Source organism: Lutzomyia longipalpis, chromosome 4 (genome assembly GCF_024334085.1).
Source record: "Lutzomyia longipalpis isolate SR_M1_2022 chromosome 4, ASM2433408v1".
NCBI classification, from domain to species: Eukaryota; Metazoa; Arthropoda; class Insecta; order Diptera; family Psychodidae; genus Lutzomyia; species Lutzomyia longipalpis.
The window spans coordinates 2,808,622-2,824,211 of NC_074710.1; the positions used below are offsets into that span (position 1 = coordinate 2,808,622).

A 15,590-nucleotide genomic window follows, 5' to 3' on the forward strand; every position below is an offset into this window, starting at 1 on the left:
ATCCTACGAAATAGGGGAGAATGGAGTGAAATTGGTAAAGAAAAAATAAATAAATAAAATTAAAACACAGAAAATTACACAAGAAAATCTTTTTTAAATGATTTTTAAAGGACAGCAAAAAAATCATTAAAATTGTGTAATATCTCATTAATTTTATTTTCACAAATAAAAAGCTACGTGGTTGTCGCCTTTTAATTGAGGACCAAATTGAGCTTTTAAAATTATAGCTTTTCGCAGCTCTTGATCATTTTATTAATTTATTTAAAGACTTATTTTTACCAAAATTCTTCAAAGGTCATAAAAGCGTGAAATTAACACAAAAAAGCATTCAAGCAAAAGGAGTTTATGTACTTTTCTATAATAAAAAAGATTAGAGGGTGGCTTTTGAATTTGGATAGGATCTTTTCTGAGTTTTTCCACTTTATTCTCTCACCAGAGATTCCCTTATTAGAAATTTTCTTTAATTTTTGATCAAGAAAAAGCCAAGATATTTTGCAAAATTCTTCGTAAAATGTTTGAAAGTCTTTCGTCTTCAAAGCTTCTGCTTTCGTCAAGGGCCATACCATGCTGAACATACCGGTTCTCGTCCGATCACCGAAGTCAAGCAGCATCGGGCGCGGTTAGTACTTGGATGGGGGACCGCTTGGGAACACCGCGTGCCCTTGGCATTCCTTTTTTACCCTTAATTTTCAAAACTATTTTTTACTGGATAAATGTAAATCAATCTTATCCATTAAAAAGGATATAGGTGACGTCATTTATAGAATTTTTGAGTGAATCTCAAAACTTGAGAGAAGTTAAGCTTATATAGAAACGAACCTTTCTAACATTTCCTGTTCTACAATTCTTTTATTTAGTAATTTTACTCAAATATGTTGAGAAATACGATCTTTTGAGCTTTCTTAGGAGCCTTGTAAGATCTACCGTTACCCACGTCTTCCCTATTTTAATTACCTAATTATTTATTGTAATAAATAATCATCATTTGATTATTTTCAAGACTTTTTACTTTCATATTCATTTTGAAAATTAATTGACTTTGACTATTTTTAGATTAATTTTCCAGGTGTTTTATTTTTTTTTTAAATTGATTCTTTAGACTTTAACGTTACAATTTTAACGTAAATCGCCTGATTCCTTTACAGCCTTAAAAAATATTTCTGCCACATTCATCATTCAAAAGGAAGAAGAAACATAGGAACAAGATAAGAATCTTCTTGAGCTTCCAATTTCGAAAAAAGAAAACATTTTTACTCCTTTTTCGTGCTTTTATTCAAGAGCAATTTTCCCACGTACAGAATGTTTTTCTTCTCACCTCAAGTTACACAACATTTGTTTTTTACTTGCGGGCTTGGTTCTGTGGGCGGGCATTGTCACCACGGGGGAAGGTCCTCTGTGGGGGTGTTCGGATGCGCCGGGCTTCCTTGGATCTATTCCTCACGACCTTGCTGTGGATGGCGCACGAGACGCAGTAGTGCAACTTTGCGTAGAGCTTGGGGAGCATGTAGGACGTGTACACGGAGGCTTCACTGATGTCTCGCACAGCGGCAGCCTCGACAATGTTGCGGATCACGAACTTCTTGATCGCCTTGTCCTTGGGTACGCAGCGAGCGCAGTTGGTGCATCGCACGGGCTTCACATGCCCACGGTTGTGCTTGCAGCGTCCTCCGTTGCGCCTCTTCTTAGTCTGCAAGAGAAAAAACCAACAAAATTCTCAGTGAAAATGTTCCGGGTAAGGAGGTTTTGAGGTTATGTTTAAGCATGGATTTGCAGAGTAGTTTTCCTTGGAAAGAATCTCAGTTCTCTCGTTGAAATTCACTTTAATTGAAAACTAAAACATCTTGGGGGATTCTTTTGGGTACGAGAAGTCCCAAACAAGGATTTATCCGTGAAAGAAAATAGCCAACATAGAAGCCACATGGAGAGCAACATCAACACACAATTTCTCCACTAAAACAAGCTTTTCTTGCTAATTCTTTAGCATAGAAATATCAACATTTATCCATTGAAGAGAATGAAATAAGATTCTTTCCAAGATTTGTAGAATTTCTTGGGGAAAATGCAAAATTTTCACGTACGCACCATTTTCAATGTTTTCCAATAAAATCAACCGGAAGTAAAAGAACTGTCAGAAGCTCCGACACTGACAGCTTGTCAGGGAGGGAAAACATAACCTCACTTTTAGTTTGACTCTTTGTGTTGGGATCGGATGAATTGCCTTCGTGGAAATCTCTCAAATTTAGTTTTAATCCAGCAGAGGAAGCAATTTCTCGCAATTTGCCTGTGATCAATGGCTTAGCTAAGTTAGTGTGAAAGTTTATTTTTTTTCTTTTAAAAATCATCCGCCCAATACTGCCACAAAGTGCTTCCTCATACGCTCCGTAGGGCTCCTCCTTTGTTCTGGGCATTGTTTTCCGTGAATTTTATTTTCATTGTGAGTATCATGAGTTTGTGTTTTCGGGAAAATTCTCGCGGGTGGGACACTCCCCACCACCTGCGTCGCACCTGTTTGGCACGACCTTGAAGAAGCAACACGCGGGTCGTCTGGCCATTAACCCCGCGGTGCGAACGTTTGTTTTTGCGTTTCCCAAATTGCGCAACTTCTGGGGGGCGCGCTCTCAATTCCTTTTCACGTAATTTCTCGGTGTTACTTTCAGTCACCCCCGCCATGGGGTACTTGAAACTCTCGGAGGTGTGCAGGATAATTCTGCACGTCGAGAAGGACTTCCTGGAGGACTTTTGCTTCAAGGATGTTGCCAAGGAGATGGAGAAGGCCAAGGTTTTCACTGCCGATGAATGCCGAAGTATACAGTGTGAGCTCACGGAGGTGGAACAAACCGAACGGATGCTCTTCCTACTCATGTACAGGAAGAACAAAGAAGTGAAGGTCTTCCAGGAAGTCCTCCTGCGGGACTACGATTGGCTAAGTGAGCGTATCGCCCAGGCGGGGAGTAGCAATGAGATTTTTGAGAAATACGAAAGATGCATTCGTGGCAGTAACATCCCAAACAATCGTTCTGGCGTCATCTATCGCACGGATTTGGTGAGTTTCATTTCCATATTCTATCGCTTTTCCTACTATGTTTCATTTAAAATAAAACTGGGGCATCCACGGGGCGATAACAGAGGCCCCAACAGAGTCATTGAAAAATCCAAATTGTTGATGAGACTGCTCAAACGTTAAAAAGAACAAAAAAATCATTTGGCAGATCATTGATTTCTTGAGAGTTTTTTCTTGTTTGTTCTTGAGACGATCGCGAATTCTCGTGACGTAAATTCAACAGATTTTTTGCAGTTGAACTGAATTCAAATGTTTTGAGGAAATATTTTTAGTTTGCCGATAAGAAAGACTGATTGAGAAGATTAATCATTGAATAATGAGAAACGGAGAAATGTTTATTTTTAATTTGTTCCGAAAATTGCAGAATTTTAACAATTTAGGGGAGAATGGGGTAAAATTGATGAAAAGAAAATTCAATACTTAATTTTCAAGAATTATTTACTTACAGTTTTGATGTAATTAAAAATGTGCAAACGATTAATTTTTTTTTAATATTCATTGGAATTTCGGTTCTGTTTGTCATCAAGATTTCAAGATATTGATTTCTTGATTGGATTAATTTTATATGAGGTTTTAAGATAAAAGAAATTTAAGATTGTTTCTAAAATCTAGACTTTTGTGGTTTTATTGATCTAAAAACGAGAGTAGGTCTAAGTGTTCTAATAAATGATAATGTTAGATCATAGATAGGTATTGATCTTCAAAGTTTTTTTTCACTTTATTCAACCTCAGAATTAAGAATATCAAGATTTATGGTATTTGGAATTTATGCTCATTTCTTGTCTTTCATTTCTAATTGATTTTAACAAAATCCGTTTGGCAGAAGCTTTAAAAATTAAGTTCAAAGTCGTCATGTGGCTAATTCGATAATAAAACAAATTCCAATATGGCGTAAAAAAAAGCACGTAAAAACGTATTAGAATGCTTAGTAATGTAGAAAGAATATTAATTGAAAAATATCCTTTCAGTTTCTTGATAATTTTAGCTGAAAATGTGTTTATGTGTTCGATTTCGATATATTGGGTCGTCCAATATTTATCCGGATTTCTAACCTAACATTTTTACCATTACATTCAATGGGAGTGAATGAGACAGAAAATCAAAATTGTACTGAATTTATTTGAATATGTGAGGTTAGAAATCCGTGTAAATGGCAAACCAATAGAAAATATTCAAGTTGCTACGAATGTTTCGAACAAAACCCATCAAATTTTTAATAAAAAAAATTTAGTTTAAAACAAATAAAAGAACCAAAAGAACTTGCTTAGTAAAGTATTTATTTTAAACATCCTAAAACAGTTTAATTTAGCCCCATCTTCCCCTATTATCTTAATTTAAATTATTGAACTGGAAAAATCAATCAAAGGGCCTTATTCTGCGATCAAGGAATCTTTGAAAATTCAAGAATTTGTACTGAAATTTCAAGAATTTCTTGGATGCAATATTGAATGCAGAATTTGCCTAAAAACTTTGGAAACTTGAGGAGATTTTCATGCTCCGCCAAGAGATTTTTTTTGTGTGTCAATCCATTTCAAGCATTATGCTTGTAAAGATTAAACGCGTGCACAAAAAAAAATGAAACCGATGAGTCAGATTTAATTCTGTCGGCGTTTACAAGATCCCAAAAAACGTTTTTTTTTGAGAGTTTTTTTTTATTATTCACTTTTCCGGGGGATTGGCCGTAGTTGTGGCAGGTGCGCAAAGCTCTAGTTCATCTGAGGCCATGCAATTACCTAATCCTGCATGGGAATACAGGATCAGGGAAGCGTTGGCTCGCCATTGATGCATGCTGTGATTACTGCATCATTCGTGCTATGAATTACAAGATTTTCTGGCTCAATATGACTGACTGTGTGAAGCCAGAGAAGATTTTGGGGCAGATGGAGCGTCTGAAGGTGATGCTGTTGGCCTCCTTGGTGGAGAAGGATGAAAAGCTCGATGTGGATGGGCAGAGGAATGGTTACATTTCGATGGAGGCAAAAATTGAAGCTGAACGCAATGATTTGCGAAAGATCCTGCGGCATGAGAGCCTGAGGGATTGCTTGGTGGTTCTTGGGGATCTGTGTAGTGATGTGGCACAGAATGCATTTGATTTGCATTGCAAAGTTCTCGTAACAACGCGCAATCTATGCAGTATGGCACGTGTGAATGAGCAGAAGAAGGTGCTTCTGTCCACGAATGCGGGATTCACGGAGAGTGAGTCCTTTTGGTTGTTTGAGGGTACCCTTGGGCGGTCGATTCAGCAGAGTCATCTGCGGGGCTATGTGAGTGACATTCGTCGCATTGTCAATGGGAATCCCGATCTAATGGCGAAAATTGCGAAGAATCTTCTCTACATTTACGATGGGAACGTCGAGAGGCGTCTCAGTGAGTGGATACGCTGCCTTGGCAATGGGGTGGAGAATAATCGCACGAAGAATGTCATGGATGAGTCACTGAAGGTGCTGGACAATGAGGAGGCGCATCTGTACAGAAGGCTTGCAATCTTCCCACCCAATTGCATGATACCCATACCCGTGCTTGCGCAGTATTTTGCAATGAATTTCATGGATGTTGAAGAGTTGGTGAGGAAGTTTGAGCGGTATTCCCTGCTGGAGATTGATGATGTTGAAACATCCTCCAATGGGCATCAAATGATGTGTCGAATTCACTTTATTTGTGCTCAATACCTCGCAAGGAGTGCCAGGGATGATCTTACGGGCTATCATCGTGACTTTGTGGCCACATACCGGATACCCGAAGTTCTCGCAGCACGTACAGAACCAAATCTCCTGCCCTTCCCGCATGATCACTACTTCTACACCTTCATTGGTTACCATTTGTGCGAAGGAGAACTCTTTGATCTTTTCCTGCATCTCTTCAGTGATTTTGGCTTTCTGGAGGTGAAAGTTCGCGAATCGGGGCTCACAAATACCCTTGGAGATCTCAAAATGTACCAAGAAATATCAAATAGGGGTATTCCATCATATTTCATGGAGCTCCAGTATTTCCTGCCGAATGTCGAAGAACGCATCTACCAAGCGCACAACTTAACGCTCCTCCAGCAAGCTCTGGGGGCCCCGGCGAGCATCCGGGAATTGGCACGGGAGCAAATCCGTAGATTCCCCCACAAGGTGTGGTTTCGCATGAATTGCTCAGAGAAGTGGCTGAAAATTGTTCAGTTATGCTCAAATCCGAGTATTTTGAGATTCGTCACACCAAATTCCGTCCTAGTGGCACAAAAGGATCACAATATTGTCCAGACGGATCTCTCAAATAACTCCAAATACATCCCAAATGTATTTCAAGGGCATGAAGGGGAAATCATCCAAATGGAAGTCTTTGCTAAGTCCTATCTCATTTCATTGGATGCCAATAGTGTTATGTATGTGTGGTACATTGGCAAGGACTACCGGAGGAGGAGTGAAAATGGGAATAGGTGAGTTTTTCTTCTGAATTTTATTAATTTTTTTAAGTTGTAGCTTGTTTTTCAATCGTTGAAGTTCAATAAAGATTTTGTGGGTTAAAGCTTTAAGAGTTATGAAGTTTCTGAATAATTTTCTGGTCAGAAATTTCAGGAATTTTTGAAGTTCAGTTATATTTTTCTGGCCAGAAATCTCAAGAATTTGAATTTCAGTAATATTTTTCTGGTCAGAAATCTCAAGAATTTGAAGATCAGTAATATTTTTCTGGTCAGAAATCTCAAGAATTTGAAGTTCAGTAATATTTTTCTGGTCAGAAATCTCAAGAATTTGAAGATCAGTAATATTTTTCTGGTCAGAAATCTCAAGAATTTGAAGTTCAGTAATATTTTTCTGGTCAGAAATCTCAGGAATTTGAAGTTCAGTGATATTTTTCTGGTCAGAAATCTCAAGAATTTGAAGTTTAAGAATAATTTTCTGGTCAGAAATCTCAAGAATTTGAATTTCAGTAATATTTTTCTGGTCAGAAATCTCAAGAATTTGAAGTTTAAGAATATTTTTCTGGTCAGAAATCTCAGGAAATTGAAGTTCAGTAATATTTTTCTGGTCAGAAATCTCAAGAATTTGAAGTTCAGTGATATTTTTCTGGGCAGAAGTTTCAGGAATATTTTATTCAAGACTTTTTTGGCTAAGAATTTGATGTTGTTCTAGTTTGGGATCTTCCAAAAAAATTATTAAAAGCATTTTTTGCCTAGAAATTTCAGGAATTTGATGTTCAAGAATCACTTTGTGAATTTCAATATCCTGAATTAAAAGTTTTCTATAAATCTAGTCATAAATCTAATTAAGAACATGATTTCCTTATTTTGGGACCAAAAATTTAAGGAATTACACATTGACTTCTTTTTTTTTAATTAGAAAACTTTTCAATTTTAAGTTTTCTTAAAAGTTATATCATGAATTTTCTTTTTAAAAAGATCCTAAAAACAAAAGGTTTTGTAATAATTCTCTAGCTAGAAAAAGAAATTATTCTAAGGGATGGTCACGTTATTTTGGAAACTCGGGCGAACAAAATCGATCAAAAAACTGTTTTTTTCGGTGTTAAATCTTAATTCCAAGTATCAGCAATCGTGGCGCTAGTTGTCAAAAATGTAAAGAAAGTGACGTGTCACGTGGTACGGTGACGTCATTGAGTACACAGTAAAATGGTATTTTAGCTCGATAGAGTTTCCAAAATAATGTGACCATCCCTTAGAACGATTCTCTGTTTCGAAAACATAAAAAATAAATTCATGAATAATTTTCTAGTAAGAGATAACTAGAAGTATCTATTAAAGAATAATCCTTTGAACCTGGATTCTCAGGAATTGAAGACTCAACAATACTTGTCTGGCTAGAAATCTTAGGAACTAGAAGTTTACGAATAATTTTCCTGCTAGAAATAGCTAGAATTTCGTACTCAAGAATAATCGTCTGGTCCAGAAATCTCAGAATCTAGAGGGTACTGACAGGTTAGAAATCTTCGGAATTAAAGTTCAATGGATAATTTTCTGGATTGAAATATCTGAATTTGAGGTAAAAAAGTATTTTTCTGGACAGAATTTTTCCAAAAAATTTTCTTAAAGATTTTTTTAATAGTTTAAAAACAATTTTCTATAAAGAATCTTCATTTTGAAGTGAAAGAATATATTTCTGATCAGAATTCTAGTTAAAAAAATGTTCTTTATGATTTTTTTATGATGAAAATTATGTTTAAAAATAATTTTCTTGCCAGAAATATCAGAATTTAGAAGTTCCTGATTGATTTTCAAGTCAGAAATCCCTAATAAAATTATTTTCTTTAACTTTTCTTCCTTTTTTTCTTATTTTTAATAATTTGAAATTATAATAAAAAATTTCCAGCACAAATAGACGCCAATTTGCGGGACATTTCAACTACAACATTAAGGATGCAAATAAATTTGAGCCTCTACAGAAGATCCCGATTTCCGGAAAGGATCACGTTGTGTGTTTTCACACATTCTACGATGGGAAGGGTCATAAATTACTTTGTGCCCTGGATACGGCGGATGTGATGACGTACAATTGGTCTGGGAATCAATTTGTGGCATCACCACGTGAGAATTTTACGGCAAAAGAGAAAGTTCGTCGTCCGGACAGGATAAAGTGTTTGCAGTACATTGGAAGTATGAAGGTGTTGGTGCTCGTGACGGAGGGAAAGTTGCATTGTTTTAGCCTTCAGGATCATGCATCGGTGGGATTTACGCAGAGACCGCTGGAGGGAAAGGAAGTTCCCATTGCCATTCATTTTAATTTGAAAAAGAAACTCATCTACTGCGTGTTTGCGTGGAAGATTGTACAGATTAAAATTGTCAAATGCACGAAGTTTGCATTCCTCAAAATTAAGTTCATCCGTGAGATTTATCATGCCGTGACCGCAATTGAGTGCAGTGCATTGGCAAAAAATGGGAAATTCCTCGTTTTGGGCACAAAAACAGGGATAATTGTTTTTGATTGCGAACGCAGGGTTGAGGTGCAGCAGAATTACGTGGCGGAGCATGTTGCGTGTATTGATGTGGTGACATCGCGGGAGATTATTGTTATCTTTGGGAGTGACTGCAAGCGCAATATTGCGAATATTTTTGAGATTAAAGTTCAATCACAAATGCCTGTTGTGCTGCAAAAGTATCCCTTTGAGGTGCTGTACAGTGAGAAAGCACCAACGCTGTATGCTGTGGATACAAAGAAGCGTCTGCATGAGTACAATGTGCAAGATCTGGGGGATACTGTGAGGGTTACGGAGAAAAATTGGACTACGAGACCTGTGCAGAGTATCACTGCCATGACGAGCTCCACCGAATGCGTCTTTATTGGTTGCAACGATGGACGTGTCTTCCGGGGAAGGGATTCAAATTGGACGGAAGTAACGAGGGCACCCTCTTCGGTGGATTTCCTCAAGTTCATCAATGGTGTACTTGTTGTAGGGACAAATACAGCGTTCCAGGTTCTCAATCAACCATGGCATTCCCAAGGATTAGCCAATTGCTATGCAATAGATGCAAAGCATTTACTTGCAATTACCAAAGGATTGAGCGTTAAGGTAAGTTTGTCTTATTCTATCTTTTTGTTTTTCTTTAATTATACTTTAATTGACTGTAAAGTGCGATCCAGAGGCTTTGTGATCTTGCAATTTAAAGTAAAATGTGTCTGAGGTTGTGATTTTAGCAAAAAATCCTGCGATCTTGTAGGATAGATCGTGTGATCTCTTATACCTACTATTTAGAAATGATGTGATCTTACAGCCGAGATCGTGAGATCTGACATTAGAGATCTTGCGATTTTTATAGTCAGAGACTAACAACAAGATCGTTTAGAGATCGTGCGATCGTAAAGTAAGCGATCCTACAGAATCACTCAAAAATTCTACGAATGATCGTAAATGCATAAAAGCAATAAAAAATTATGCTTTTAAAACAGAGTGATTTTACTATAACTTCAGCTTTAAATATTATGGCATAATCTAAGAAATGAATAAAAATTTACAAAGGCTTCTATTGTAACTAAAATTTCTTTCTTGGATTTTTAAAATTTTACACTTCAATAAAAACAAGTTTATGGCATTTGTAAGACTGTAAGACACAACATAATATTTAGTATTATTTCTTCTTCATAAAAATTTATTTGTAAATATAAATTTTATTTAAATATTTGTTCTATTATTATTTTAAGTTTTTTATTGAAATCCTTTTGCCGAAACAATTAAAATTTTTATAGTAATTAATGTGTCTTAGCTGTGAAGTTTTGAGCTTATAGAATTCTTAAAAATTGTCAAATCATATATTTCCTGTAAGAAGGATATTATAGAAACAAAGGTCTAATGCAGAATCTGAACTTAGAAGTGGATTAAATTCAAATTTGATATTTTTAGGATAAATTTTTAATATTATCCTACTATAAAATATATTATAATGGTCTAGAAAAATGCCATAAACATTCTAAAAGAATCTTTACATATCTTTTAATTTAGAATGTTAAATTCTGGCGTTCTTTTTATAATATAAGTATCGTTCTTCAAAATTATAGCACAAAATGTGTCTGAACTTAATTTATAATTTATAATAACTTATAATTTTTGTAAACTATTCAATTTCATAATTTACTTTAAGATGTTTGTAAAAAAAAAAAGATTTTTTGTAGGTAATATTGTGGCTTGAAGACTGGATTAGATTACATAAAATGAAAAAAGGAAGCTGTTAAAAAATATTTTATAGCAGTCGTGATACATGCTATAAATTCGTTATGCTGATGTTTTTTTGTACTGAAAAAATTATAAAAGGACCTCTACAAATCTTTTTAACTTAGGATATTCAGACCATTTTTTTAAATTTTGTATTCTATCATGTTTTTCTAAGTTTATAAGGATCTTCCTCCAATTGCTATAATACACCACCAACATCCTAATCTTTCGTAATCAACTGTGTTTTGGTGAATTTTGAAAGTATTATTGCTTTATAGCTGTTTGGCGAAAATATTTAATAAATTCATGATATTTTATAGCATAAAATGTGTCTTGGCTAAAAAGAAAGTTTTTCTCTTAAAATTTCAAGAAAAAAATCTTATGGCCTCTGAATCGTAAGAAAAGGTTTATTCAAAACAAAATTAAATCTTTTTTTTACTTTCTTTTCATCGTTAGATTCTGGACATGGACAGTAATGAAGTGATCACAGAATTGGACGGGAGTGCTGAAGCGAATTTTGTATTTTGTGATTTTGCTTCTCCATTTCTTCTCACGTGTGCCAATAGGCAACCAATGAGCCTGTACTGTGTGATTGGGGCAAGTGGGGAGATTGTAAAACTGCGGAATTTAAGTAGGAAGTCAGATGCTGTGCCATCATCAGTTGCTGTATCCACGGGGAAGGATCTCTGTGCGATTGGATTTCAAAATGGTGCCATAAATGTGAGTAGAAAAAAAAACGTTGATTTAAATTTTTTTGAATTGCCTGGCTAATCAACACGTGTATTATTATCGCTTAGTTGTACAATATTGAGGCCAATTTCCGGCATCAACATACATTGGAATCTCACAAAGGCGCTGTGACCCATTTGGCATTCTCCCCATGGGCTGGGGCATCTCAAATTCTTATCAGTTTGGGTGAACAAATGTGCTTCTGGGGCGTGTTGGTGCAACAACAAATGAGGTACGTAGAAGATGATGCTGCCCATGGGTTGATTGAGGCAACAAATCGACTGAGTATTGGCAATAAAATGAATCCGTGGGATGGTAAATGTGGTGCTTCCGAGAAGCCAGAATTGCTGTCTTGTATTAAATTTGCCGGCAATTCCGCGGCAAAAGTTATTCGTGATGGGGATTTTGTAAAATTCCTCACAATTGACAATGAAGGGGAAATTTATGTTCTCTCCCTGAGTGATTCATCCCCATCACTCAGGTGACATCGAATAATTCTCTCTATTCGACTGATTCTCTTCTATTCGTTTATTTATATTCTAACGTCTCTCCTCTAAAAGGATTTTCACTAAAGGAGGAGGGGCAAGATATTTTAATCTCAATTTTATAATTTTTATTTCCCAGAAAAGACAATCAGGTTGTTTAATGCATTTCTATGACATAAGTTGTGGTTTTCACCGAGTGAGACAGATTTTTTTTTATAGATCAGAGATTTGTTCGTTTTTCAGTATAATTTTAAATAATTTTATCGAATAACTCCAGAAAACAAAATAATAATAGATCTTTTCTTTGAGATTTTTTGTGCATTTTAAAATAAGAGTTTCTCTTAAGAGACATTACCGACAGTTCTTAATGAATAAAATAGATTGTAAAAATGATTTTTTTTATAAAAGATTTTTCTTTTTCAATGAATACAAAATATCCATAAAATGAGGAGAAAAATGTGAGAAGGAGAAGTCTGTGTAAACCATTTAAATAGCCAAACCACCGTGTTGTTGTTTGCAAAAGGAGTCTATTCATTTTTGTTGGTGTTATGACGTCATTCAATGAAACATGACAAAGAAAATTTTTTCAAATGGACTAAAAAAAATTCCTCCAAGGAAAACAAGAAAGACTTTCCATTTGATTTAAGAAAACTTTTAAAAAGATTTACCTAAAAATGAGAAAAAGAAGAAAAATCTTGTCTATGAAGCATATGCATCAATGCTTTGAACAACATTTTTTTTTAAATATCAACGATCATTAATAAAACTACATTGACGCTGTTTCTTAAAGTTTTCTTTAAGTGAAGTTTTTTCTGTTTTTTTTCTCAATTCATTTCACGTAAAAGAAAATCTTTATTCCCATTTTTTTTTAAATAAATTTTCTTTCAACGAAAATCGGTTTGTCATGACACGAATGAAAGTAATTAAATAGACTTCTTTCTTTGATTTGCAAAACAAACTAATCGTGAGATTTGCAAAAGAAATGTCAATGTGACGATAAGAAAGATAGAAAAACGAGATTTTTTTTCCAACGACTTTTTGATTTTTTAAAAATAAAATTCAAAGAAATTTGACGTATTGGAAACTTTTATTTCTTCTTCTTAATCATTGAAATTTCATTAACCCTTGGAATGCGGAGCGGGGTCGTTGAACGACCCCAGCGCTATATTTCGTGTTATATCTCCATAAATATAAAAGATACCATTCCCATCTTTTGGAAATAAGTTCCTTGGTTATCTGAGGAGGTTGTGTAAAAATTTCAGCTCAATCCGACCACCACAAGAAAAGTTATTAAGGAAAATGTAGAAGAAGGGAATTCAAAAATTGGTGTAACGGTCATGCTGCGGAAAATTTTTTAGAGCATAAACAACATAAAACATAATTAGAAGCATGTAAATGTGCAAAACAATAAAGAATATTCGAGAAATATTGCCATTTATCACGTTGCGGGAAGTTAGGGGAATGTGGGGAAGAGCGAAAAAAAAATTGCAGTTTCTTGGCAAATTTCTCAAAAAGAAATTGTAAAAAATGATTGAAAAATGTTTTTCCCTAATATCTCCTTCTAAGTATTTTAGGGCGGCGAATTTGTGGTGCAGGGTGCAAGAGGACTATATAAGGAATCTATAGGCACTAACCCGACAACTCCAGGTTGTATAGTTTGGGAGAAAATTGGCCTTCTTTTTGGGGTCGTTCAACGACCCCACCTTCGCATTCTACGTAACTACCAAGGCCTCCGCATTCCAAAGGTTAAGAGATTTTGGTTGCAATTTGATTGGCCAATGAGCTAAGCTCCTCCCTAATTCATTTAAAGATAAATTCTCCGTTAAATATCGTTACAAACATTTCTGAGTCAAAATCTCTATACTCAAATAACAAATATTTGCTCAGTTGGTGCATTTAATGAACAAATCAAGCATAAAAATATTATTGAAGCATTTTTTTAAACAAATATTTAAATATTTTAAATCATTTTCTGGATATTTTATCGATTTTTCAGCATTTAATAATTATATTTTCTCTACTTCAAAGATCAAAGGTTTTTTTTCCTTTAAAACGCATTATTCAACGAATCTTTATCATTTTTTTTAAAATTTTTTTTATAAATAAATTGTACTTTAATTTTATTTTATACATTATATTATAGGGGAACGTGGCCCAAATCGGACCGCCGCCCAATTGCGACCGCCCCTTTTTCTCGTAAATGACGAAATATTATAAAATTAGTTTCACTACATTATGAAGATATTATAGTAAGGTAATGTTAGCGCCTAAAATAAATTAATTTGGTACACAACAGGGCAAATTAAAAATCAAAATTCATTTTCAGCACTTGGCCGGCATTTCCTGATTTTAGAAACTAAGTTGATATGAGTTTTTTTCCCACTATTATGTCTCATATTATGCCGCGTTTCTGTAGCTTAGAGGGTCTAGTTTATTACTTGATTTACAATTTTTTGAAAGATTTTAGGCATTTTAAGTAATTAAGTGAAAATGTAATACATGCAGAATGGTCTAATTGCGACCCCCAAAATGTTTCAATTCGGACCGTCTATTTCCACCATTCACCACGGTAAAGCAGTCGCGCATGCGTGTAGTGGTGTGGAAGTGTCTCTCTCACACAGACCGCGCTGTGTTTTGATTTCGGGAAAATCAATATTTTTTCACGTTTCTTGAAAGTTTTTTCGCAGTGAAAATGTTCCTAAAGCCAAAGGGAAAAGCAGAAAGTGTAATTTACGCATTCCTCAGAAGAATTTTCGTGGATTTTCTGGGAATTACGTCAGTGAGTGCGCAATTGTCGGTGTGTGTGAAAGTGTGTGTAGTCACCTCAAGGGCGAAATGTCAAAACAAATGTGGGGAAGAATGAAAATAAATTCTTGATTTTCCGGCTTTTCCGGGTAATTCATGGCAGTTTCCCTATTTATAGTAGTGATAAATGTGATCTACTAGTGAAAAACCCACAAATTACGGCAAAAAAAGGGGGTCGCATTTAGAACACTCGGGGGGTCGCAATTAGAACACCGTGGTGAAAAAGTGCAATTTTAGCAACTTTTTTTAATTCCATTATTACTCAGAACAGGTAAGAGATAGAATGTTTGCATCTATAGAACAAAGTTAGCCTATTAAATGACCTTTCCAATGGTACCAAACTTGGAAAGATTTAATTCATTTTAATATGACTTTTTTCAATCCTTCTGAAACAGAATTTAGGGGGTCGCAATTGGGCCACGTTCCCCTACATAATGCTCCATTGGTAGTATTTTTCTCGTAGCAATAAAATTCTTAACGCATATTGTAGAAATATGTCAATTTTTTAGAACAAATTTTGTACTTTAATAAAATATTTTGTGACAAAAATTGATGTTTTTTTTGAAGGTTGAAAAACAGTTGTTGCAGAATTTACAGCCTAGAAACCACGCCTCCATTGTAACGATTTTTTTTTTATAAAATGCATAAAGCATTTGCATCAGTGCTTTGTTTGAAGATTTTTAGGTCAAAATCAAGTATGTAAATGCAAAAAAATTGAGCTAAGAGCACTGAAGCATATGTTCTATGTGTTTCAAGGAAGTAAAAGATACAATAGGGATGAAGCTTATGCACCTTATGCATTTTTAAATGAATTTTTCTTTCAGACAAAGTGAGATGAGAAGGGAAAAATAAATAATTTTCATTAAGTTTTC

General features: G+C 35.0%; 3 protein-coding genes and 1 non-coding gene across 4 annotated transcripts in view; 2 read left to right on the forward strand and 2 right to left on the reverse strand.

The window, feature by feature from the left end:
• Nucleotides 1-15,590, reverse strand: part of LOC129795447 (mediator of RNA polymerase II transcription subunit 1) — a 1,235,552-nt gene that overhangs the window by 668,292 nt on the left and 551,670 nt on the right. The gene's annotated exons all lie outside the window — the stretch shown is intronic.
• LOC129796705 (5S ribosomal RNA) lies at nt 550-668 on the forward strand. The gene has a single exon (XR_008751253.1). It is a non-coding gene; the product is annotated as a 5S ribosomal RNA (ribosomal RNA).
• On the reverse strand, nt 1,248-2,173 carry LOC129795749 (40S ribosomal protein S26). Its single transcript, XM_055837231.1, has 2 exons — nt 2,083-2,173; nt 1,248-1,687 (listed from the first exon to the last, which is right to left on the reverse strand). The coding sequence occupies exons 1-2, from the start codon at nt 2,083-2,085 to the stop codon at nt 1,340-1,342; spliced, it is 351 nt and encodes a 116-aa protein (XP_055693206.1). The 5' UTR covers nt 2,086-2,173; the 3' UTR covers nt 1,248-1,339.
• LOC129795450 (uncharacterized) lies at nt 2,151-12,358 on the forward strand. The gene is made up of 6 exons (XM_055836731.1): nt 2,151-2,434; nt 2,658-3,043; nt 4,747-6,479; nt 8,365-9,562; nt 11,156-11,419; nt 11,497-12,358. The coding sequence occupies exons 2-6, from the start codon at nt 2,669-2,671 to the stop codon at nt 11,911-11,913; spliced, it is 3,987 nt and encodes a 1,328-aa protein (XP_055692706.1). The 5' UTR covers nt 2,151-2,434; nt 2,658-2,668; the 3' UTR covers nt 11,914-12,358.

Coding starts and splice junctions, on each gene's coding strand:
- LOC129795450 (XM_055836731.1), top strand. CDS start 2,669: ATGGGGTACTTGAAACTCTCGGAGGTGTGCAGGATAATTCTGCACGTC. Junction 9,563..11,155: donor CCAAAGGATTGAGCGTTAAG/GTAAGTTTGTCT, acceptor TTTCATCGTTAG/ATTCTGGACATGGACAGTAA. Junction 11,420..11,496: donor TTCAAAATGGTGCCATAAAT/GTGAGTAGAAAA, acceptor ATTATCGCTTAG/TTGTACAATATTGAGGCCAA.